At 43.6% G+C, this 19,540-nt stretch overlaps 1 protein-coding gene across 7 annotated transcripts in view; it reads left to right on the forward strand.

Annotated features, from left to right (window-relative positions):
• The window catches only part of ELAVL3 (ELAV like RNA binding protein 3), a 93,467-nt gene that overhangs the window by 55,778 nt on the left and 18,149 nt on the right, over positions 1-19,540 (forward strand). For 5 of the 7 annotated variants that reach the window (XM_089487521.1, XM_089487528.1, XM_089487551.1 and 2 more), the window contains 3 exons: positions 1,753-1,975; positions 17,962-18,065; positions 18,566-18,719. In XM_089487521.1, the coding sequence (XP_089343647.1) occupies positions 1,753-1,975; positions 17,962-18,065; positions 18,566-18,719 (481 nt within the window). The remainder of the gene's footprint in view (positions 1-1,752; positions 1,976-17,961; positions 18,066-18,565; positions 18,720-19,540) is intronic. The other 2 variants (XM_089487522.1, XM_089487559.1) reach the window with 1 other exon arrangement.

Consider the following 19,540-nt stretch of genomic DNA (forward strand, 5'->3'; position numbering starts at 1 on the left):
CTAGTACTGAATATGGCTTCCAGAATCTAGCACTAGTGCCTCAAATCCCTGTAAGGTTAAAGAAGAATTGATAGACCCAGTTGTGTGTAAAGAAACAAACCTAGAATTGGCCTACCATGAGAGAGAAGAGTTGTAGATACAGGGAAAAAATTCTACGTGTCCATCTCTCCTCAGTTCTACAAATCCCTGCCTGTGCACGAGTCACCAAGGCCCAGCTCTACACATATTCTGTGTTGGTTTAAAACTGTTTTTTTTTTATTGTTTACAGTGTGTTTTGATTATTCGGTTTGATTTCGGGTTTTGTGATTAACAGATGGTTTTCTGCTTCAGACACTTAGGATGCAGTGAGACAGGAGTGAGAATTTGTGGGCCTCCAGATGCTGTTATTGGGCTGAAATTCACATGCTCTTTCACTGGCATGACTAGGTCTGGGTTAGGAGTTGCAGTCCCTCAGCATTAGGAGGGCAGTGTCACAGATAACCAGCCCTGTGGCAGAGTACAAATAAGTGTGAGTTCCCTGATGCCCAGCAATGCACTCTGTGGATTGTGTACTGTATGTAGCTCTGTGTGCGGGTCACTTTCACATATCAAAAAAGAAAGATAACTGTTTGGTCCATGAGCAAAATCTAAAAATAGGGCTGGATATTATCTTTGTTCCAGAACAGGTATTACTTAGCTCCGTTTTGTGCTTTGAGATAGGATTTTTTGTGCCATGGATGGAAGATAATCTTTGCAAAATAACCAACTGACAGCAAATATACCTTGGTATCTGCGAAGTACAGATAGATCAGAGATAGTGCAGATAGTTTTATCGTTTATCCTCTGGCAAATGCAGATAGATCAGGATGCTGCTTGGGGCCCAGAATGAGTCGTTTGTGGCACTGATGGGCTCTGAGTACAGCAACTCTATGGGCAGCTGTACGGGGGGCATTTCCCCTCAATCTGGTGGGCTGCACTAATATTTTTCAGAATGCCCAAAGTGATACAGTATCACTTCTAGTCTCTATTTTGACTGATTTTCATCCAATTTGGGGAAGGGGATCTGGGGAGTTCTGAAGGGATTACGGGAACAACCCCGCCATATTTTCAGGTAGTTTTGGCACCTTTTGAGTGATTTTTAGGCAGAATATCAGCAAATAAAATTTTCTAGGAGTTTCAGAGGGGGTATTCAGGGGTCTCAAGAGCTGCATGTAGCCCACAGGCTGCTATTTGGCCACCCTTACAGTGGACCGTACAATTCATAATGGATGAAACCTATCTCCTTTTGTCCTCCAAGAACACTATGAGACCTTCACTGTGCTTTGGTTGATCTTGGAACAATCCAACCTAAGTCCAGTTTGCATTGGTTCCTTAGATGAAATCCTTCTCCATTTCCACCTTCTGTGGTTGCTATCTTTTCAAACCTGTTTGGGGTTTTGAGTAAAACAACAAACATGGCTGGACTGGAAGTAAGTTGACAACTATGGGACCCAGGCCTTGGTGTTATAAATGTTACCTGAATGAATGTCTGCCTGATCAGTAGTCAAGTGCCTTGCCAACCTCCAAGGTTAGGGGTTAAGGGGTTCCAAGAAAGAGCAGAACAGAGGCTCTTCTGGTCAAGTCAAATCAGAGAATCCTATTGTTAGCATGACTGAACATCCTTGAAGTTCTCATTTTGCAAACATAAATGGTGACACTAAGCACGAACTGCTGGGCTTAGCTTCTCATTACTTCAACATAGTAACCCCCTCCTCCACTCCCTCTTGTTTTCAGCAGATAATCAGCACAATGGAGACCCAAGTGTCCAATGGCCCCACAAGCAACAGTTCTCTCCCCAATGGGCCACTGATCAGTGCCAACGGGGCAACTGATGACTCCAAAACTAACCTCATAGTCAACTACCTGCCCCAGAACATGACACAGGAGGAGTTCAAGAGCCTGTTTGGAAGCATTGGGGAAATTGAATCCTGCAAATTGGTCCGAGACAAAATCACAGGTAAGACTGTGGGGCAGGGCAGTGTGTCTGTGGGGAGACAGAGAGTGTCTGGTGTATTTCTATATCACAACACACAATGGGATGATGGAATCATAAGCATACTTTGAAGAGCTTCAAATTGGTCACTTTGAATTGTGTTATTCAGTAACAAAACGGCAAATGAGATTCAATCTACAATAGTGTCAAATAAGGGGTACTGAAGCAATGACAACAGCTTCACACACCCTGATAGGGCAGTGCTGAAGGAGCAGAGATTTCATGCTAGTATTTTTAGGAAAGGGCATAAAAAGAAAACAAGTCTATATTATAGTGCCATTATAGAAACCTGTAGTGCAGCCCAATTAGGAAAATTATGTGCCGTTCTTGCCATTCCATGCTAAAAAACGGTGTTGTAGGAAATTAACAAGTAGTAAATAACTTTAATAACAGATAAGAGAAATTCAGGAAGCTCTTAGAAGTGATGGGTATACTGAGTCCCCAGATACTAGTTGCTGGGGAGCAACAACTGAAGAGGCTTTGGTTTTCAAACCTTGTTTGTGGGTCACTTATTGACCACTGTGGGAAGCAGAACTAGAAGGGCAGTTTATTATGCTTAGGTTTCTGATGAAGGTAGTAGACTACAGTTTTGTGTGACATTTGTATTGAGACTTGGTATGAATTAGGGACATTAAGGAGCTTTGATAGAGTGAGTGGCAGGACTGGAGTTAATGCTGTGGAATATCTATCTGACAAGTGCATTTGGAGACAAAAGCTTCATTTCAGGATTGGATTTGATATTGCTTAGCATATATTAATTTAATCATTTATGCTAATATGATGTGGAGCCCACCATTTCACTGGTAAGGAATCTGGTTGGCAACTACAATATACTGCGGGTTGATCATGATGAACTTAGGCTTCAAGGTACATTGCTACCAGTTTAGATTACATTTTATACAAATTACTGCTGAATGTAAGACAAACATTAAAATTTGGTGGCCAACTAGTATTTACAAGTAACATCTAAATTCTCAGCATGCTCATGCAGCAAATAAATTTGACAACGCTTTGAAAACATTTTTTTCCATTGATTTGTGGCTTTACAAATGACAATCTATGAATTTACAATGCATTGTAAGTATTTTTGCACAGAGCCTTGACCTATTAAATAGGTATTTGGATAAATAAATATTGTGGTTTAGGACTTCAGGTCTAGTTATATAATAAATATTTATTGTGAAGTCAAAGGCTTTCATGGCCGGCATCCATAGTATTTGTGGGTTTTTCGGGCTCTGTGGCCATGTTCTAGAAGAGTTTATTCCTGACGTCAGCATCCTCTGAAGATGCCAGTCACAGATGCTGGTGAAACGTCAGGAATAAACTCTTCTAGAACATGGCCACAGAGCCCGAAAAACCCACAAAAATATTTATTATTTATAACTAACACTGATATACGGCACTTCATAAAGTGTTTATTGAGTAACTCTGGGGTATTTTAATATTCAAGAGAGCAGGATTTCTGCTTACATAGGGATTCCTCAAGAACAAATTAAATTAAAGAGGTGTTTATATTCCCCACTCACCATTCAGTGATCTCATTTTCACAGCAAAACATATTACTTTGACAGGGATTTATGCCTAGCTGACAGGGATTTATCAAACGCTTCCCAGTGACTGTCACAGTCAAGCAGGAGTGTGCATCTAAGCTTCCCATATACAGCCCAATTTCTTGGTAAAAATTGGTTCTCTCCATGAGCTGCTGTTACACAGAGCTATTTATGTATCCCTCCCCCCCCTCTGCAGCTCATAGCAGCTCCAGGATGTGTGTGTGTATGTGTGTGTGTGTACATGAAACAATTTTGAAAAGATGACAATTCCCCCATCACACCACAGTTTGTGTCTCCTGCAACTCCTTTGAGCCTTATCACTCAATCAGCATTAGGAAATGCATTTATACGTTTCTGATGTTGCATTTAATTTAGCCCATAACCAAATAGGACACAATGTAATTTCTGTAATTATCATTAGCAATTCTTCATGTACAGGAAACTGGCCACCTCAATAAGATTAATATGAAAATGATAAACTGTGTTTCTATTAATTTTTTTCCATTCCAGACTTTCTTCCAATTATTTTTCCAAATATTGTGTGAAATTTTATTATTTATAAAGCAATTTTTAAAAAAAAAAAATAAGTATGAACATCTGTAACCTCTGTGCCTGTCCCATGTCGATATAACATTTTGGTGGCTTGTACAATCAGTTTGGTTTGTGTTTGAAACCATCTTATGCTGCATGAGATGATGGACATATAACAACATACTGCCAGAAAACTGAATCATATAAATTAATCAAGTTCAGTTCAGTTCTTCTTTATTACGTTCATAGACCAGCACAGGGGAAAAAGGGATACAGAATAAAAGAAGGTAAAAGCAAGATAAAACCAAGTTAAAAACAAGGCAAAAAATAAGGTAAACACACAGGTTAAAAAGAATATTTAAAATATCCTTTTAAAATCCATTGTGGCAGGGCAAGGTTAGTACTAGCCTTCTACAGAGGTCATTGCTGACAGATTTTAACCGCAGCTGCACAAAATCTGGCAACATTATATGTTATATCAGGGTTGGTATCTGAAAGTAGGGTTGCCATAATGGAGGACCTCGAAACCGGGACAAATGTAGGACAAGGTTTGAAAATGTAGGACATTTTTTTTTTTTATTTCCTGGCTAGGAAATTAAAAAAAAAAGTCCTAGATTTTTAAACCTTGTCCTCCTCCTCCTCCTCCTCCCGGCCTGGGAGGGAGCCTAGGCCGGCTCCCAGGCCGAGAAGGGCGGGGGGAAGCCTGGCATCGCGGCGATCGCCGCGGTGCCAGGCTTCCTCCTCCTCCTCCCGGCCTGAGAGGAAGCCTAGGCCGGCTCCTAGGCCGGGAAAGAGGCAGAGGCTGCTCCTCATCGCGGCGATCGCCGCAAGGGGAAGCGGCCTGCTCCTCCTCCCGGCCTGGGAGGAAGCCTCAGCAGGCTCCCAGGCCGGGAAAGAGGCAGGGGCCGCTCCTCATCGCGGCGATCGCCGTAGTGGGAAGTGGCCTCCTCCTCCTCCCTGGCCTTGCGGAGGCCTTGGAGGACCCCGCGGTTGGAGCTCCGACCGCGGAGCCGCCTCGAAGGCCTCGCTGGGGTCCGGGAGGGAGCGTCTCCGCGGCTGGAGCTCCAACCGCGGAGAGCCTTCCCAGGCCTCAGCAAGGCCTTGGAGCCGCCACGGGGCCTGAGGTGGCCGCGGTGGGCGGGGCCGTCCCGGTTTGGGCGCCAAACCGGACCGGGACCGGGTTGGCCCCTCCCAAACCGGGATTGTCCCGCCCCCCGGCGGGATATGGCAACCCTATCTGAAAGCAACAAAGAAGTGTAAAATTGACTGGTGTGTCCTGGATAGAGGTGAAATTAGGCTGAGGCAAATGTCCTTGTAGCTCTGGAGTAATATGTACTCTGTTGTCTCTATTTGGCCAGAGTCACAGGGGCATTATTTATCAAGAGTATTTATAAATTGCATATATATTGGGCCTGAACAGACAGGCCAAAATAAAGCTGCTTCGGGTCACTTTGGACATGTGTTCTTTAAATGATGCATGCATTCTAAGAGGCCGGAAGCTGTGCCAAAGCCACGCTCCGGTCCTAAAGATTGGAGCACAGCTTTGGTGCAGCTTCTGGCCTCTTAACATGTGTGTGTCATTTAAACAGCATACCTCCAAAGTGACCTGAAGCAACTTTATTTTGGCCTGTCTGTTCAGGGCCTTATATTGGACTGCAGTCTCAAATGACTATTTTCTCCTTACATTATCTCATAGCCATCATTGTAGAAGGATACATTTGAAAGGCTTGAAAGCTTAACTCTCTTATGTTGGTCCTGTATGTGGCTGTTGATTTAACAAGACGGTCCTTATTTGCTAAAAAGACTAGATGCAGTGCAACCTATAAATGCTCTTTAGGGGTTAATATTTTAAAAAATGACAAAAGGACAATACATTAATACATGGCATCTATTTGCATAACACCATCAGTATATTTGTACATTGCTTATAGCCTATATACACCCACTTTGAATCGAAGCTGCAAAAATTTCTGAGCCTGGAAATCCAGAATTATTTACTGACAGAATGAAGTCATGTACATAAAGGCTGAAGCTTTTAAATATTTTCTAAATAGACAGCTTTGGGGATGGCAGTGGCAAAGCTCTTCTGAACAAATTCTGCCAAGAAAACCTCATGATACATTTGCCTTAGGGTTGCCATAAGTCGGAAATAACTTGAAGGCACACAGCAACAACAAAAATAGACATAAGAAAAAAATAGAGACAGCATCCTTACAGGCTTTAAGCAGTATAGCTTTTAGCAAATAAAGACCATCTTTTTAGCATCTAGAGATATGTCTTCTTCTTTTTGGATTTCCCTGGAAGCTGTCTTTACATTTTTGCATTTTTGTATCCTAATAAAGCCATCTGAATGCATATGGAATACAGATTGTGCAAACAACAGCCAGAAGTAGGGTTCATGTATTCTGGTTCCTTAAATTTAGGTACCATGATTTGCATATTATGCAAATTTGTATAACATGCAAATAGGGATGCCATAACCCTGCAGCCCCCGTGACAAACCCGCTTTTGGGGGCCCCCTCCCGGTCCCGGTTCGGGGCCGCGCGGTGCCAACCCACCTTCCCTGGCCTCCCTGCGCAGCCGCGCCACCCACCTTCTCCTCCTCCTCCGTTCCAGGCCGTGCGGCCATGTGGAGGAAGTGAAGGAGGAGGCAAAGGAGGAGGCGGTGCACGGGGGGAGGCGGGGGAGGGTGGCGCGGGTGCGCGCAGGAGGCGCACCTCCTTCTCCTCCTCCGTTGCAGGCCACGCCAAGTGGAGGAGGAGGCAGAGGTGCCTGCCTGGCTTGGCGCTCCCTGTGCACGTGCGCGCGCACCAAGGCAGCAGGCACTGGCAGGCAGCCACCCACCGCCTCCTCCGCCTGGCGTGCCTCCACGCTGGGCACTTCCTTGGGCCCAGGAGGCGGAGGCAGAGGAGGAGGCTGAGGCGGAGGTGGGTGGCTGCCTGCCTCCTGCCTTGGCGCGCGGGCGGGGGGGAGCGCGCCAAGGCAGCCACCCACCTCCTCCTCTGCTTGGGCCTGGGCTGGGAGGCAGAGGAGGAGGAGGGAAGAAGGAGGGAGGAGGGAGGAAGGAAGGGAGGAGGAGGAGGGAGGAAGGAAGGAGGAAGGAGGGAGGAAAGAAGGAGGAAGGAGGAAGGGGGAGGAAGGAGGGACGAAGGAAGGGAGGAGGAGGAGGGACGAAGGAAGGAGAAAAGAAGGAGGAAGGAGGAAAGGGGAGGAAGGGAGGAAGGAGGGAAGAAGGAAGAGAGGAGGAGGAGGAAGGAAGGAGGGAGGGAGGGAGGGCGGAAAGAAGGAGGAAGGGGGAGGAAGGGAGGAAGGAGGGAGGGAAGAAGGAAGGGAGGAGGAGGAGGAAGAGGATAGTGATGATGATGAAATGAGCCAGCTTCTGAGGCACGACCAATGTAAGTTGCTCTGATTTTTACAAACTCATGCTCAGTGAAAAAAAACCAAAGTCCCTTGACCAAGTACACACTTCTGGGAAGTACAGTTGAATCTGAAGGCAAACCCACTTCTTGTTAAACCACCTTGACATATTCAGTATGCATAGCATGTTCAGTGTGAAACCCAAAGAGTTTGGTTATCAAATAAGCCTCTGAAATATGCAAGAGATTGCCATGTTAAGTAAAGCCATGTTCAATGCCCAAATGTGCTGTTTGGAATGGGGGGAGGGGGGGTGGCCAGAAAGGGAAAGTACATTTCTGCCATCTGTCTAGGAATAATGCCCAAATGTCCTCCATTTTGATCATGCCTAAGAAACATGCATTTATAGTAACATTTAAAAAAAAAAAATCAAATTTTTTCCGCGTGTCCTCCATTTTAAAAAAATGTGCCCTACATGTGAAAAATTTGTCCTACATTTGTCCTACATTTATCCCGGTTTGGAGGTCCAGACTCATGGCAACCCTACCTCTAGGTACTGTTGAATGGCAGCTCTCAGCAGCTCTAGCTTGTATTGCCTGTTGTGAAGAATGGTGGGTGCTGCAGTTCAACAACAGCTGAAGGGCACAGTATTCCCATCTCTCTTCTAGGGGTGTGTAAGGCAATTTTGTCATGTTTTTCACTACTCTCAGCTGTTTTAAGCTCAGGAAAGGCCTCTTTCAAAGAAGGAAGTAATTCAGAAGTCACGTCTGGTTTTGAAAGGGGGAAAAAGCACTCTGGGCCTTAAACAGCCTAGAGTTGTTTTGAAGGTTTTACTACAACTGCTTGCTGCACTTAATTGGCAAGCTACATTTCTTTTCAACTTTTCAGTTGAAAACATTTAAGCTGAGAAGTGGGTTACCTTATAATTTATTTATTTATTTATTTATTTGAAGCATATATCCCCTGCCATTTTGCCCTTCAGCAAACAGATTTCCATCACCATAATCTTGTACTGAAATAGGTTGTATTATTATTATCATTATTATTATTATTAAACATTATTTATATTGTGCTGTAGATTTACACAGGGCTGTACATACAATTAAAAAATCAATAAAAATAAAACCTGCCAATGGCGTACATTCTACAGGATAATAACGAAATACATATAAAACAATAGATAATAATGCAAGATAGCATTAGATAAAATAAGCAAGCAACAAATTAAAAACATCAAATATCACATATCAAAGCAAATATCAAATAACAGTCCCATAACAATGCTTGGGAACGCTTCCCTGAATAATATAGTCTTCAACTCCATTTTGAAACTGGTGTGACAGACAAAGTAATTTCTGTATACAGTTGACCCTCTTTATCCACTATTCTTTAGCCATGGATTCAACCATCAATAGCTTGATTTTAAAATATATTTTTTAAAGAAATCCCAAAAGCAAACCTTGACTTTGCTATTTTACATAAGGGAAGCCATTTTACTATGCTATTATATTTAATGGGACTTGAGTATTTATAGATTTTTGTATCCACAGGGGGTCTGACACCGAAGCCAAGTGGATACCAAGTGCTCACTATACTTCCTTAGCAAACTCCCAATACACTATATGCAGAAAGCATCAAGTTTGTAAAAAAAATAAAACAAATCTCCAACTAGGATTACTAGACTGAAAATTTGGAAAGGGATCCTTCCATGGTTGTGTAGAAGAGGAATTTCAGCAGGTGTTACTTGTCATATAGCCAGGTAACAAACATCACTTGCTGAAATATGCTTTTCTACACAACCACTGAAAATATAGAAGTCCCTTCCCATTTTCTGTCTTGCAGTCCTTATTTCCATACACTGTGTCAAGGACCATACCCTGCTCAGTAGCCTCCATTGGCCACAGGATGAGTAAGATGGGGCAGGGAATTGACCTTAAAGCCCACAGTTTGAAATCATCAGAATGTGAGGAACACACTATGCAGAGATGGCTTTGCTCAGTCGTTTATTAAATTTTCCTGGAACAAAGAAAATTCAAGCCTAGCTTGTTCATATTGCTTGAACGAACATGAAACATGAAAAGGCTTAGGGTTGTCTATAGTGTTGAAGAGATGATGGAGCCCTCAACTACTCATCTTACCTTCTGCCCAGCACAACCCCTTTGTTCTTCTCACAAGGCCCACAAGCAGCAGCAAGGCTTTATGGATTTTTCTATAAAATAGGATCTTCGGCCCATTTGACAGAAGGACAGATTGGAGGGGCTGAAGGACAAGCAACCTGTCCAGGTTCCCAAGTACACGGCACAGGTGTAATATGATCACAGACACACAAAACACTTCCTTGCATCCCACAGTTCCCAGTCACTTGCCAAATGTTTGGTGGTGTCTGCCCAAAGTATTCTGGACCCGAATGTGGCCCAACCTCCCCCTGTTATCTGGGCCCTTTGTTGTGCTGCTGTCCAGTGGTGTTACACCCTTTGGTGTCACCCAGTGTGATAACCCCTCACTGGCCACCCATCGCCCCTCCAGACAGCTGCTGAGGGGGGGCAGTTCTGAGGGCTCAGAAGGCTCTTCAGAGGACCCAGCATGGCTGCATGCTCGACTCTGAAGGAAGGAACTGCCTCCCCAGCAATGGCTGCTGCTGAGGGGGGTGGTTCCATGACCTCCTGATGGCCGTTTGGGATGTGGCGCAGCTGCTCAGGGGAGTAGTTGCGCTGGATCCCAACTACTGGAGGACATCACTGGAGGGGTGCAGTGATGTGGCTTGTACTGGGTGACACCCCAGAATAGGGGTGACACCCAGTCGGCCCCTCACATACCGTTCCTGCATGTTCCCCTGCATGCTCCCCATCTCTGTGTGCTCCCCCCCCCACACACCATCCCATCCTATCCCTCATTAAGGAGATTATTGCTTGAGGTGCTATTGATGAAATTGAAGTGGAATTACAACCTATGATTCCTTTCCTTTCGCACAGCATTGTCACTCATCTGTTGCTGATCCATTTTCTACCGTTATTTTCACACAATTTCACACTGACAGGTATCTCTCATTAATGCAAAATTGCACATAATAATGGTATAACAACAGGTCAGCTATGGATATAATAAATAATAAATAAAATTTTTATTTCTATCCCACTTTTTGCCAGGCAATCAAAGCGGCTTATAACAGGTTAAAATACAGCCATATATACATAATGCCCGCCCCCCCAGATGAGTGATGACTTTGTGCGAAAAGGAAAGGAATCATAGGTTATAATTCCACTTCAATTCCACTAGCAACTTGTACTGTAATCTCCCAGGTAAAGGATTCGGTGGCAAAGGGGGAGGGAGCACTTGCCATCCCCAGAAGCCATGCCTCTGGAAGCTCCCCCCAGAAGCCCCAACCCCCAAATGGATGACACCAGGTGTGGGGATGTCAGTGAGGCACTGCTTTCCGCAGCAGCTGCTGCTGCTGTGGTTGGAAGCGCTACAACTCCAGATAGCCATTTTGGGTCTGGTGTGGCTTCTGGCTGCAGCTATGGTAGTCCCACTCAATGTACCACCCTACCTGGTGTGCAAACTCCTCTGGGGTGTCAACTGATACAGTCCACACCCACCACATCCCCTACTGATGCCACAGATACTGTGTGGCTGTTTGCTCACGCATCCCATTATACCACTTGGTGCCTCTGCCACATGTCGCTTGCTCTGAGGTCACAGTGAGGTACCCACCCTCAATCACATGGCTGAGCACTTCATTCTGATCTTAGAGCAATTGAGATGCCACAGTGGCAGCTGTGCCACATGGCATAGTGGGATGCATTTTATGGAAGGCTCTGAATCTCCCAGGACGATTCCGGAGCAGCTACTCACGTTTTAAAATCCAATGTGAGAGGGGTATACCACAGATTTGGCACCAGACATCATCTGGACTCTTTATGCTAGACTCAGGGATTGGGCTCTGCATCATACAGACTGTCCACCAAGAGGAAGCAGGGAGGCTGTTTTATTTGGCCCACACAGACAGGGCCTTTGTCAAACTGTAGGCCAACAAGATGGCCTACAGTTCTTTTCCAAGACCTTCCCCCTCCATGTGTTATTTTCCTTTCTGGATCATGTCTAAATTGTGTCTTAAACACACACATCATCCAATTACAGTCATACACTCCATTCATCCATCACATGAGCTCTCTGTACATCCTGTACTTACTTCTTCTCTAGTGAACATGTATCCTACCCAGCTCACTCCAGGTTTGTGGCATATTGGTTTGAGTATTGACTACAACTCTGGAGACAAGGGTTAGATTCCCCTCTCAGCCTTGGGCAAGTCACAGAAGGCAATGGCAAACCTCTTCTGAACAAATCTTGCCAAGAAAGCACCATGTTAGGCTCACCTTAGCCATAAGTCAGAAATGACATGAAGGTACACAACAACAGAAACCCAATCCACCCAGGTCATCTCACAACCTTCCTTTAAACTTACCAGACAGAAAGAAAGGGGAGCCTTTTTTTTCTCTCCCATATGCCTGACCTCAGATAAAGGGTGAATTGTTTTTGAAAATAAGTTTTATTTGGTAGCCTAGCCAGTGTGCCTCAGAGATAAGCTCTTGGCCTGGAGCTGCTGAACATCTTCATTTGCCAGCTATGCCTACAAGCTCACATGAGATCCAGAGGCCTTCTGTGGGAAGAAGATGAAGGTAGCAGGCAGCTGCAAGAAAGGGATTTTGATTTCATGCCATAGGTTTAAACTATAAAAGTTGGCATTTCACCGATAGCAGAATATTTAACTGATTCTGTTTAGTGAGGGTGGTGTTTTTTAAAGTGTCAATTGATTGTCATACCACTTTTGTCAGGTTGCTCATCCAAATTTAGGATTAGGGGACAAGTTTCCATGTCTTGATCATCCTTTACCCTCCAATGATCTTGAGAAAGACAGACCCAATTAATCCTCTGTTGTCCCACTTTTTCAGCAACTTTCAATATGTCCTAGTTTTCTCTCTCCTTCTCCTCCCACTTCCCCCCTTTGTCTTCAACTTATTTCTGTAGCTGCAAACAAAAGGCAAAATTAGTTTGTATTCAGTTAACTCAGTAGAAGGGAGAGGAGAGAATGGAATCTTGCCCTTCCCAGGAGGCTCAGGCAAGAGCAAACTGCTGCAACCTCTCTTAGCTTGTGTGTTCTTCCACATTGATAACTTTTGCCACCTTGACCATTCTCTGATGTTGCTTGGTCACACATGTCCCAGGTTTCACCTGTGAAGTCTTAGCGGGTTTGTCATCCTGTTTGATGGAAGCATTACTATATTAGCATAGGTTGGAGCTGAAATAAATTTGCTTCAGAACATTTCCTTTGCAAGGATGATTGTTCATGCTGACAATGGGAATATTTGGAAATATTTGGTCTTTTGCATCACTATGACAGTCAGTGATATGATGGTGTTTAATGCTTGCAGGTAGACTGTGGAATCAGGTTTGGTTAATAGTCAGGTGGTTAAGAAGGACTAGACTAAGTGGTTTCAAAATTAGGGTGTAGTTCGTCCAGGCAGGACTGGAGAGCATAAACTGTGGCAGGTATAGTAAGTCCCATTGCATTACCAAATAAATGTGTATTACAGTCAGCCCGCCATATCCATGGATTCTACATCCATGGATTCAAACATCCATGGCTTGAAAATATTTGTATTTTTTCCCCAAAAAAATAAGCAAACCTTGATTTTTGTCATTTGATATAAGAGACACCATTTTGCTACCCATTGTATTTAACGGGACTTGAGCATCCATGAATTTTGGTATCCATGGCGGTGTGTGTGTGTGTGTGTGTGTGTGTGTGTGTGTGTGTGTGTGTCCTGGAAGCAAAACCCAGTGGATAACAGGGGTCCGCTGTATTCTTAAAAATGCATATATTACATTAAGTCTTTATATTTAGCTTTGCTTGGTTAATATTTAGAGTCCTCTCAAATCAGAGGCCTTGAGCTGTAGTTTATTTTGCTTGTACGGTATGTAAATCTGGCACTGCCTCCTGATCCATAGCTTCCACAGAAGCTGCTACAGGAAGTGAAAGGAGTGAATAATGCTTGTTTGCTACTTTCAGCCCCTGTCACACTCATAACCCCCACAGCTGCATTTCAAGTAAACAGCAACCAACTAAACCACGTGGGGCCCTTTCATAGCACACAATTGTCGCACTATTACAGTATTCTACTTTAACGACCATGGCAACATCACATGGAATCCAAGGATATGCAGTTTCAGGAGTGACATTGAGAATTCTCAACCAGAGAGCTCCTTTAGTGCCTCAACAAGCTACAGGTTCCAGTATTTTATAGGAAGTTGCCATGGCATTAAAAGTAGAATATACCATGAATGGGCCACTGGAGGTTCTTCACACAATCACAGCTCTCATAACGTCATGCCTTGTTTCACCCCCAGATAGAGTTGACAAACTGGGAAGGGCTCCTGGACCTTGAATAGGTTTGCAAAAGAGGGAATATCATCAGGTGTTGCTTGATACTTGGGGCCCATTCACACTGCACTCCCTGTTGTGAACTCTACAGATATCTTGTGCAAGAAAGATGGCACTTCACATCCATGGATTCTTTATCCCCCGATTCAAGCATCCAAGGCTTGAAAATATTTTTAAAACATATCAGTTCCAAAAAGCAAAGTTTGATTTTGCCATCTTATATCAGGGCCACCATTTGCTATACTATTGTGTTTAATGGAACCTGAGCACCCACAGATTTTGGTATCCACAGGGGGTCCTGGAACCAAATCCCTGTGGATACCAAGGGCCCACTGCAAATTTAAGAACCAAGAAGGGCGAAGTAAAATATAGTAAAATTAACAGGATGATTCTATTACAAAAGTAACATTTATACTCCCATCCAGGCCCATTTAAAATAGCCACCATCATTTTCCAGTTTATTGTATCGAATCAGCTAGATGCAAAGAAATGTTACTTGTCATTGTTCTTTTCCCCAATAACTTAGGTAAAACTGCGTGACATTATGGTTGTAACTTAACAGTTGCTTTTATAGTGATAGGACTATAGCCTCGCTAAGTGGTGAAGAAAGCATATCACATGATTCAAGGGCTGCCTAGTGCCTTGTGCTCTGTTGTGTGGGTTGAGGTGACCACAGCATGAATGTATTTTGTGCAACAGGTCAAGAGCTTGTTGTATTCAGATGTCGAAGGTATTTTTTAAAATAACCAAAAGAAAATATTGCATTACTTCTGAGAAGTGGGAAAGCAATGCTTTTTTTAAAAAAAAAATAGAACCATGGTAAATAGCTGTTCAGGATGCTTGGAACTGGAACTGTAATGAATTACTTTAAATATAAAGTTTTGTCACAGATGCACTTTCTGGCAACAAATTCAACAGTGACATTAGCAGCTGGAATTTGCAGTGTAGACCTCAGAAGCTTTGGACATAGGCAGTGGTTCCCAAACTTTGGTCCTCCATATATTTTGGACCTCAGTTCCCGGAATTCATGACTGTTGGCCAAGCTGGCTCGGACTTCTGAGAATTGTAGTCCAAAACGCTTGGAGGGCCAAAAAACATCCAGGGGTAGCTATGTTGGCCATATATAGCAAATCCAATAACATCAAAAACCCACCAAATAGTGATACCTTTATTGGTCAACCAAAATGCACAACATGCATCTTTCAAAACCATACAGGAAAGGGGGGGGGAGGAAGATGTTAGTCATAGGCCTGCATTTTGCTGTTTTTGTTCTCAGTTCAGATAGTACAGGGGGATATCTCTTACAGGCTAGCACCTCTTCCTTATGGCCATGTAGCTACAGGGAGATTCTCAAAGTCTAGGCAATTTAACATCCATTTGCAAAAAATAAAAAAAATAAAAAAGATACTTTCCTTTGGAACAGTGCTCCCCAAACAGAGATTTTGGACTTCAGCTCCCAGAAGCCTCATTCATGTTGGCCAGTAGTCTGGGATTTTGAGAGTTAATGTCCAAAAATCCCTTAAAGAGCACAGTTTGGGGACCACTACGTTAGAGGAGCAAAGCTTAGGAATCACTGGGCTAGAGACAGATAGCAGCCAGGAGTGATTAGGGCCCCTCCTCTGAATGCCCTAATTTCTAGTATTTGTAAAATTTAAAGGTACCTTGAGATCCCCAGCTACATAAATAAATGATCTAGCCTTTTTCTACTGACTTATGTCAATCGCTCTTTTCTTCTCTCCACAGCTCCCATTAGAGCTGATAAATTTCAGGACCCCAACTGCAATTTTTAGGGAGTTGTTATATTCCTCCATGGTGAGCAGTGCTGGAGGAGGATAAAGTTGATTTTCTTGCATGCCTTAAAGCCTCCACCCATGTACAGCTGGAAACAAGGTCCCCTTGTTTGTATGTGTGTTGCCCTTGTGCAACATTGATGCACCAAAATGCAAAAGTGGCAGAGAAGAGACTGGGGGGAGAGGGGGGAATGAGAGAAAGAATGAGAGAGAGAGAATAGATATACATACACTCCAACATTTCATGGATGAGATCTGGGACACACATGCCAAGCAACTTCAGAGTGTAGACAAGATGACAAAAGTTATTAATGAGGAAGAACACACTAGTAAGGAAAGGCTGCCACAGTTTGCTTTTGCCTTAGCTTACTGGAAAGGACAATGCTGTGCCCTTTCTTTTTTTTCTTCCCCCAGTGAATTAACTGAGTGCAGACTGCTTTTCCACTTTGAACTCAGTTTTGATGTAAGTTGGGGACAAAGGCAGAAAGTGGGAGGAGGAGAGAGAAAATGAGACATCTTGAAAATAGTTGGGACACTAGGACTGAGGGGGTCCCTGCCAAACTGGGATAGTTGGGGGCTATAAATACATGCACTTGGGCCTATTGTGTTGCTTGGAGCAAGATAGAGAGCAGCAAGATTTTCTTAACTTGTGAGGCTTCCTGTTGCACAAGCTATGGCAGCAACAATGCAGGGGCTGCGACAAAAAACATGCAGCAGGTTGGTAGTGAACCTTTCACATGTCATAGAGTGGTGTGTGGCCTGGAGAAATTCCCACATATCATGTGTGCTATACATAAGACTCGATGGGATGTGAAATCCGACAGTAAGGACAGCAAGTACTCAATGCATTTCGCTGAAAAATACTTTTATTTTTCCCAGTCTCTGGGTTGTCACATTACTTGGTTAACCAGGTGTTATCCAATGACATCACAAGTTTCTTCCACATCCTGCTTCAGATTTTGGCCCTGAAAAGTCAGGGAAAGGAGTGCTCTTGAATAGGCAATGCTACATGATAAGATTTTGAAAAAATAAATAAAAATCTTATGCTCTTCTCATCACAGTTTCCAGTGCTCTTCATAGTTTTCTGAGTTGTCTTCAGCTACACTGCTACTCACTCTACTCTGGAGCTTCAGGAGAAAGGAGCCCTACCAAAAAGCTTACCAAATATAGTTTTAAAAATTATATTTCAGTATTTGAATATATTTGATAACTTTGGGCCCAAACAGATGGGGCAAAATAAAGCTGCTTCGGGTCACTTTGGAGGTATGCTGTTTAAATGATGCATGCATCCTAAGAGTCCAGAAGCCGCATCAAAGCCATGGTCCAGTCTTAAGTATTGGAGCGTAGCTTTGGTGCAGCTTCTGGACCCTTAAGATGCATGTGTCATTTAAACAGCATACCTCCAAAGTAGGGGTAGGCAACCTGCGGCCCGCGGGCCGGATGCGGCCCAGCGAGGCCTTGGGACTGGCCCCAGCCTGGTCCTGCTGCCGATTGCCGCTGGGTCCTTTGGCCTCTCACGCGCAGGGGCAAGGGGGGCAATTGTCTATAGATGCCTCAGAAGCATGCATTTATATTAACATTTTTTAAAAAATCAGCAATTTTTTTTGCATGTCCTCCACTTTTTTAAAAAAAGTGTCCACCATTTGAAAATGTTGTCCTACATTTGTCCCAGTTTATTTATTAATTTAAAATTTTTTAAAAAATTTATTTATTTATTTATTTATTTGCTTCGGCCCCCCAGTTCTCTGAGGGACAGCAACCTGGCCCCCGGCTCAAAAAGATTGCCTACCCCCGCTCCAAAGTGACCCGAAGCAGCTTTATTTTGCCCTGTCTGTTCAGGCCCTTTGTCACACAAATGTTTGTTTTTTGTCACATATTGGAATTGTCACGTGTCGAGGCTAGTTTTTGCATTCAGCATTTGAAGTTGGATTTTTCAGTCAAATTTCCAAACTTTGGAATTCCATCATTTTTTAAAAAGAAGTCTACATGTTGGTTTTGCTCACAGTCATTTATTATTTTAAAATATAGATGTTGCACTGGAGGACCTGGAGACTCCTAGAGAGATGTTATTTAGGTAAAAAGAATAGTATTATTTTTTTATTTGCAGTTTTTCCACATTCACAGGGGTCCTTCACCCCTAATGCCAGTGAATGCGGAGGGACCATTGTACTTTCAAATTATTTTCTACATATTTTTCTTAGGGATAAAATTATTTTCTTATACAATTCATTTTTTCTCTGTAGTGGATGTCTCCTTTACTGCATCTTCTTTCTTCTTTCACAACAGGGCAGAGTTTAGGCTATGGCTTTGTCAATTATGTTGACTCCAACGATGCTGACAAAGCAATCAACACATTGAATGGCCTCAAACTACAGACGAAAACAATCAAGGTGAGGAGGTTGTGGGGAGATGCTGGCCACAAGATGTGTGTAAGAAAGGAAGGGTGATTTAAATAGAATGGGCAGGGGGTCTCTTTTCTTATGACCTCATTACGTTTTATCTACTCTGAGCCTTCAAAATAGAATAACCCATAGAGAGATCAATACAAACTATGGAAGGAGACCAAGTGTGGAGGTATGCTAGGAAGGGAATCTGGGAAACATTCTTACTATTGTTGTTACAATAGGACAATTAATATGCATAACAATGTTTACAATAATTACAATAAGAAAAGCTCCTGCTCCATAACTTTGACACCATAGAAGGCTACAGAGGAAGGGAGTGCAGATGGATGCGTGGGTAAGTAAGGGAGGGATAAGAAAGTAATACTGTTCTGCCACCAAGTGATTTTCAGAGCAGAGGAATCCTGGGGCTGATGTGGGAAGTAATCCATAACGCTGGTCCTTGCCCTTCTAGAGAGCTCTTTTAACCAAGACTCTGTCCCACTTAGGTGTCCTACGCACGGCCTAGTTCGGCTTCTATCCGTGATGCAAACCTCTACGTGAGTGGCCTGCCAAAGACCATGAGTCAGAAAGAGATGGAACAGCTGTTCTCACAGTATGGGCGCATCATCACCTCCCGCATCCTTGTCGATCAGGTCACAGGTAAGAATAGCAAGAGCAGGATTTCAGTCCTGTACCAGTATCTCTGGTGGGAAAGAAGTGCCGAAGAGACTTCAACCAGAGAGTAGAGGGAAGAGGAAGATGTTGCATGTTCCTAAGTGCTTTCACTTAACAGGATAGGTTGCATACGAACAGTCTAGCCAGTTGCATCTAAGTACTATTGCTTATGATGCTCTTCCTGTATTACGTATTATCCTAGGTTGTATGTATTTAGCCATGTGCTGATGTGCATATGTAACTATGTACTAGCTCTTTATACATCAGTCTTGGGAGGTTATTGCACCAAGAAATATTCCCAATATAGATGTGGGATTGAAAACTGAAAACTGGGTGTTATCGCACGTGGCGGTGGCTGGACAAATACAACCCGTATACAGACTGGATCCCAGCCGCACTTATCCAGTGGCTTTTTAAAAACCAGAGCTTGCCATTTTTGAAAAGCCTCTGGATAAGCGCAGCTGGGATCTAGGCTGCCTATGGGTTGCACTTGCCTGGCTGCCAGTGAGTGGGATAACACCCGGTTTTGAATTTTCAATCCCACATCTGTATCGAGAGTATCTCTCGGTGCGATAATCTTCTTGTTCTTGCAGGCAAAAAAAGGGCTTCACCAGATGGTTCTTATTTTGGGTATCAGTAGAAATATTGTGTTAGGATTTAAATACCGGAAAGCCATCAGACCCCATCTGGTTTTGGAAGTTAAGCAGGGTCAGCCATGGTTAGTACTTGGATGGGAGATCGCCAATGAATACCAGGTGATGTAGGCCATATTTCAGAGGAAGGAACTTGTAAAACCATCTCAGAGT

The sequence above is a fragment of the Sceloporus occidentalis genome, unplaced genomic scaffold, assembly GCF_023333645.1.
Source record: "Sceloporus occidentalis isolate IW3139 unplaced genomic scaffold, rSceOcc1.0.p SCAF_1, whole genome shotgun sequence".
In the NCBI taxonomy this organism is placed as follows: Eukaryota; Metazoa; Chordata; class Lepidosauria; order Squamata; family Phrynosomatidae; genus Sceloporus; species Sceloporus occidentalis.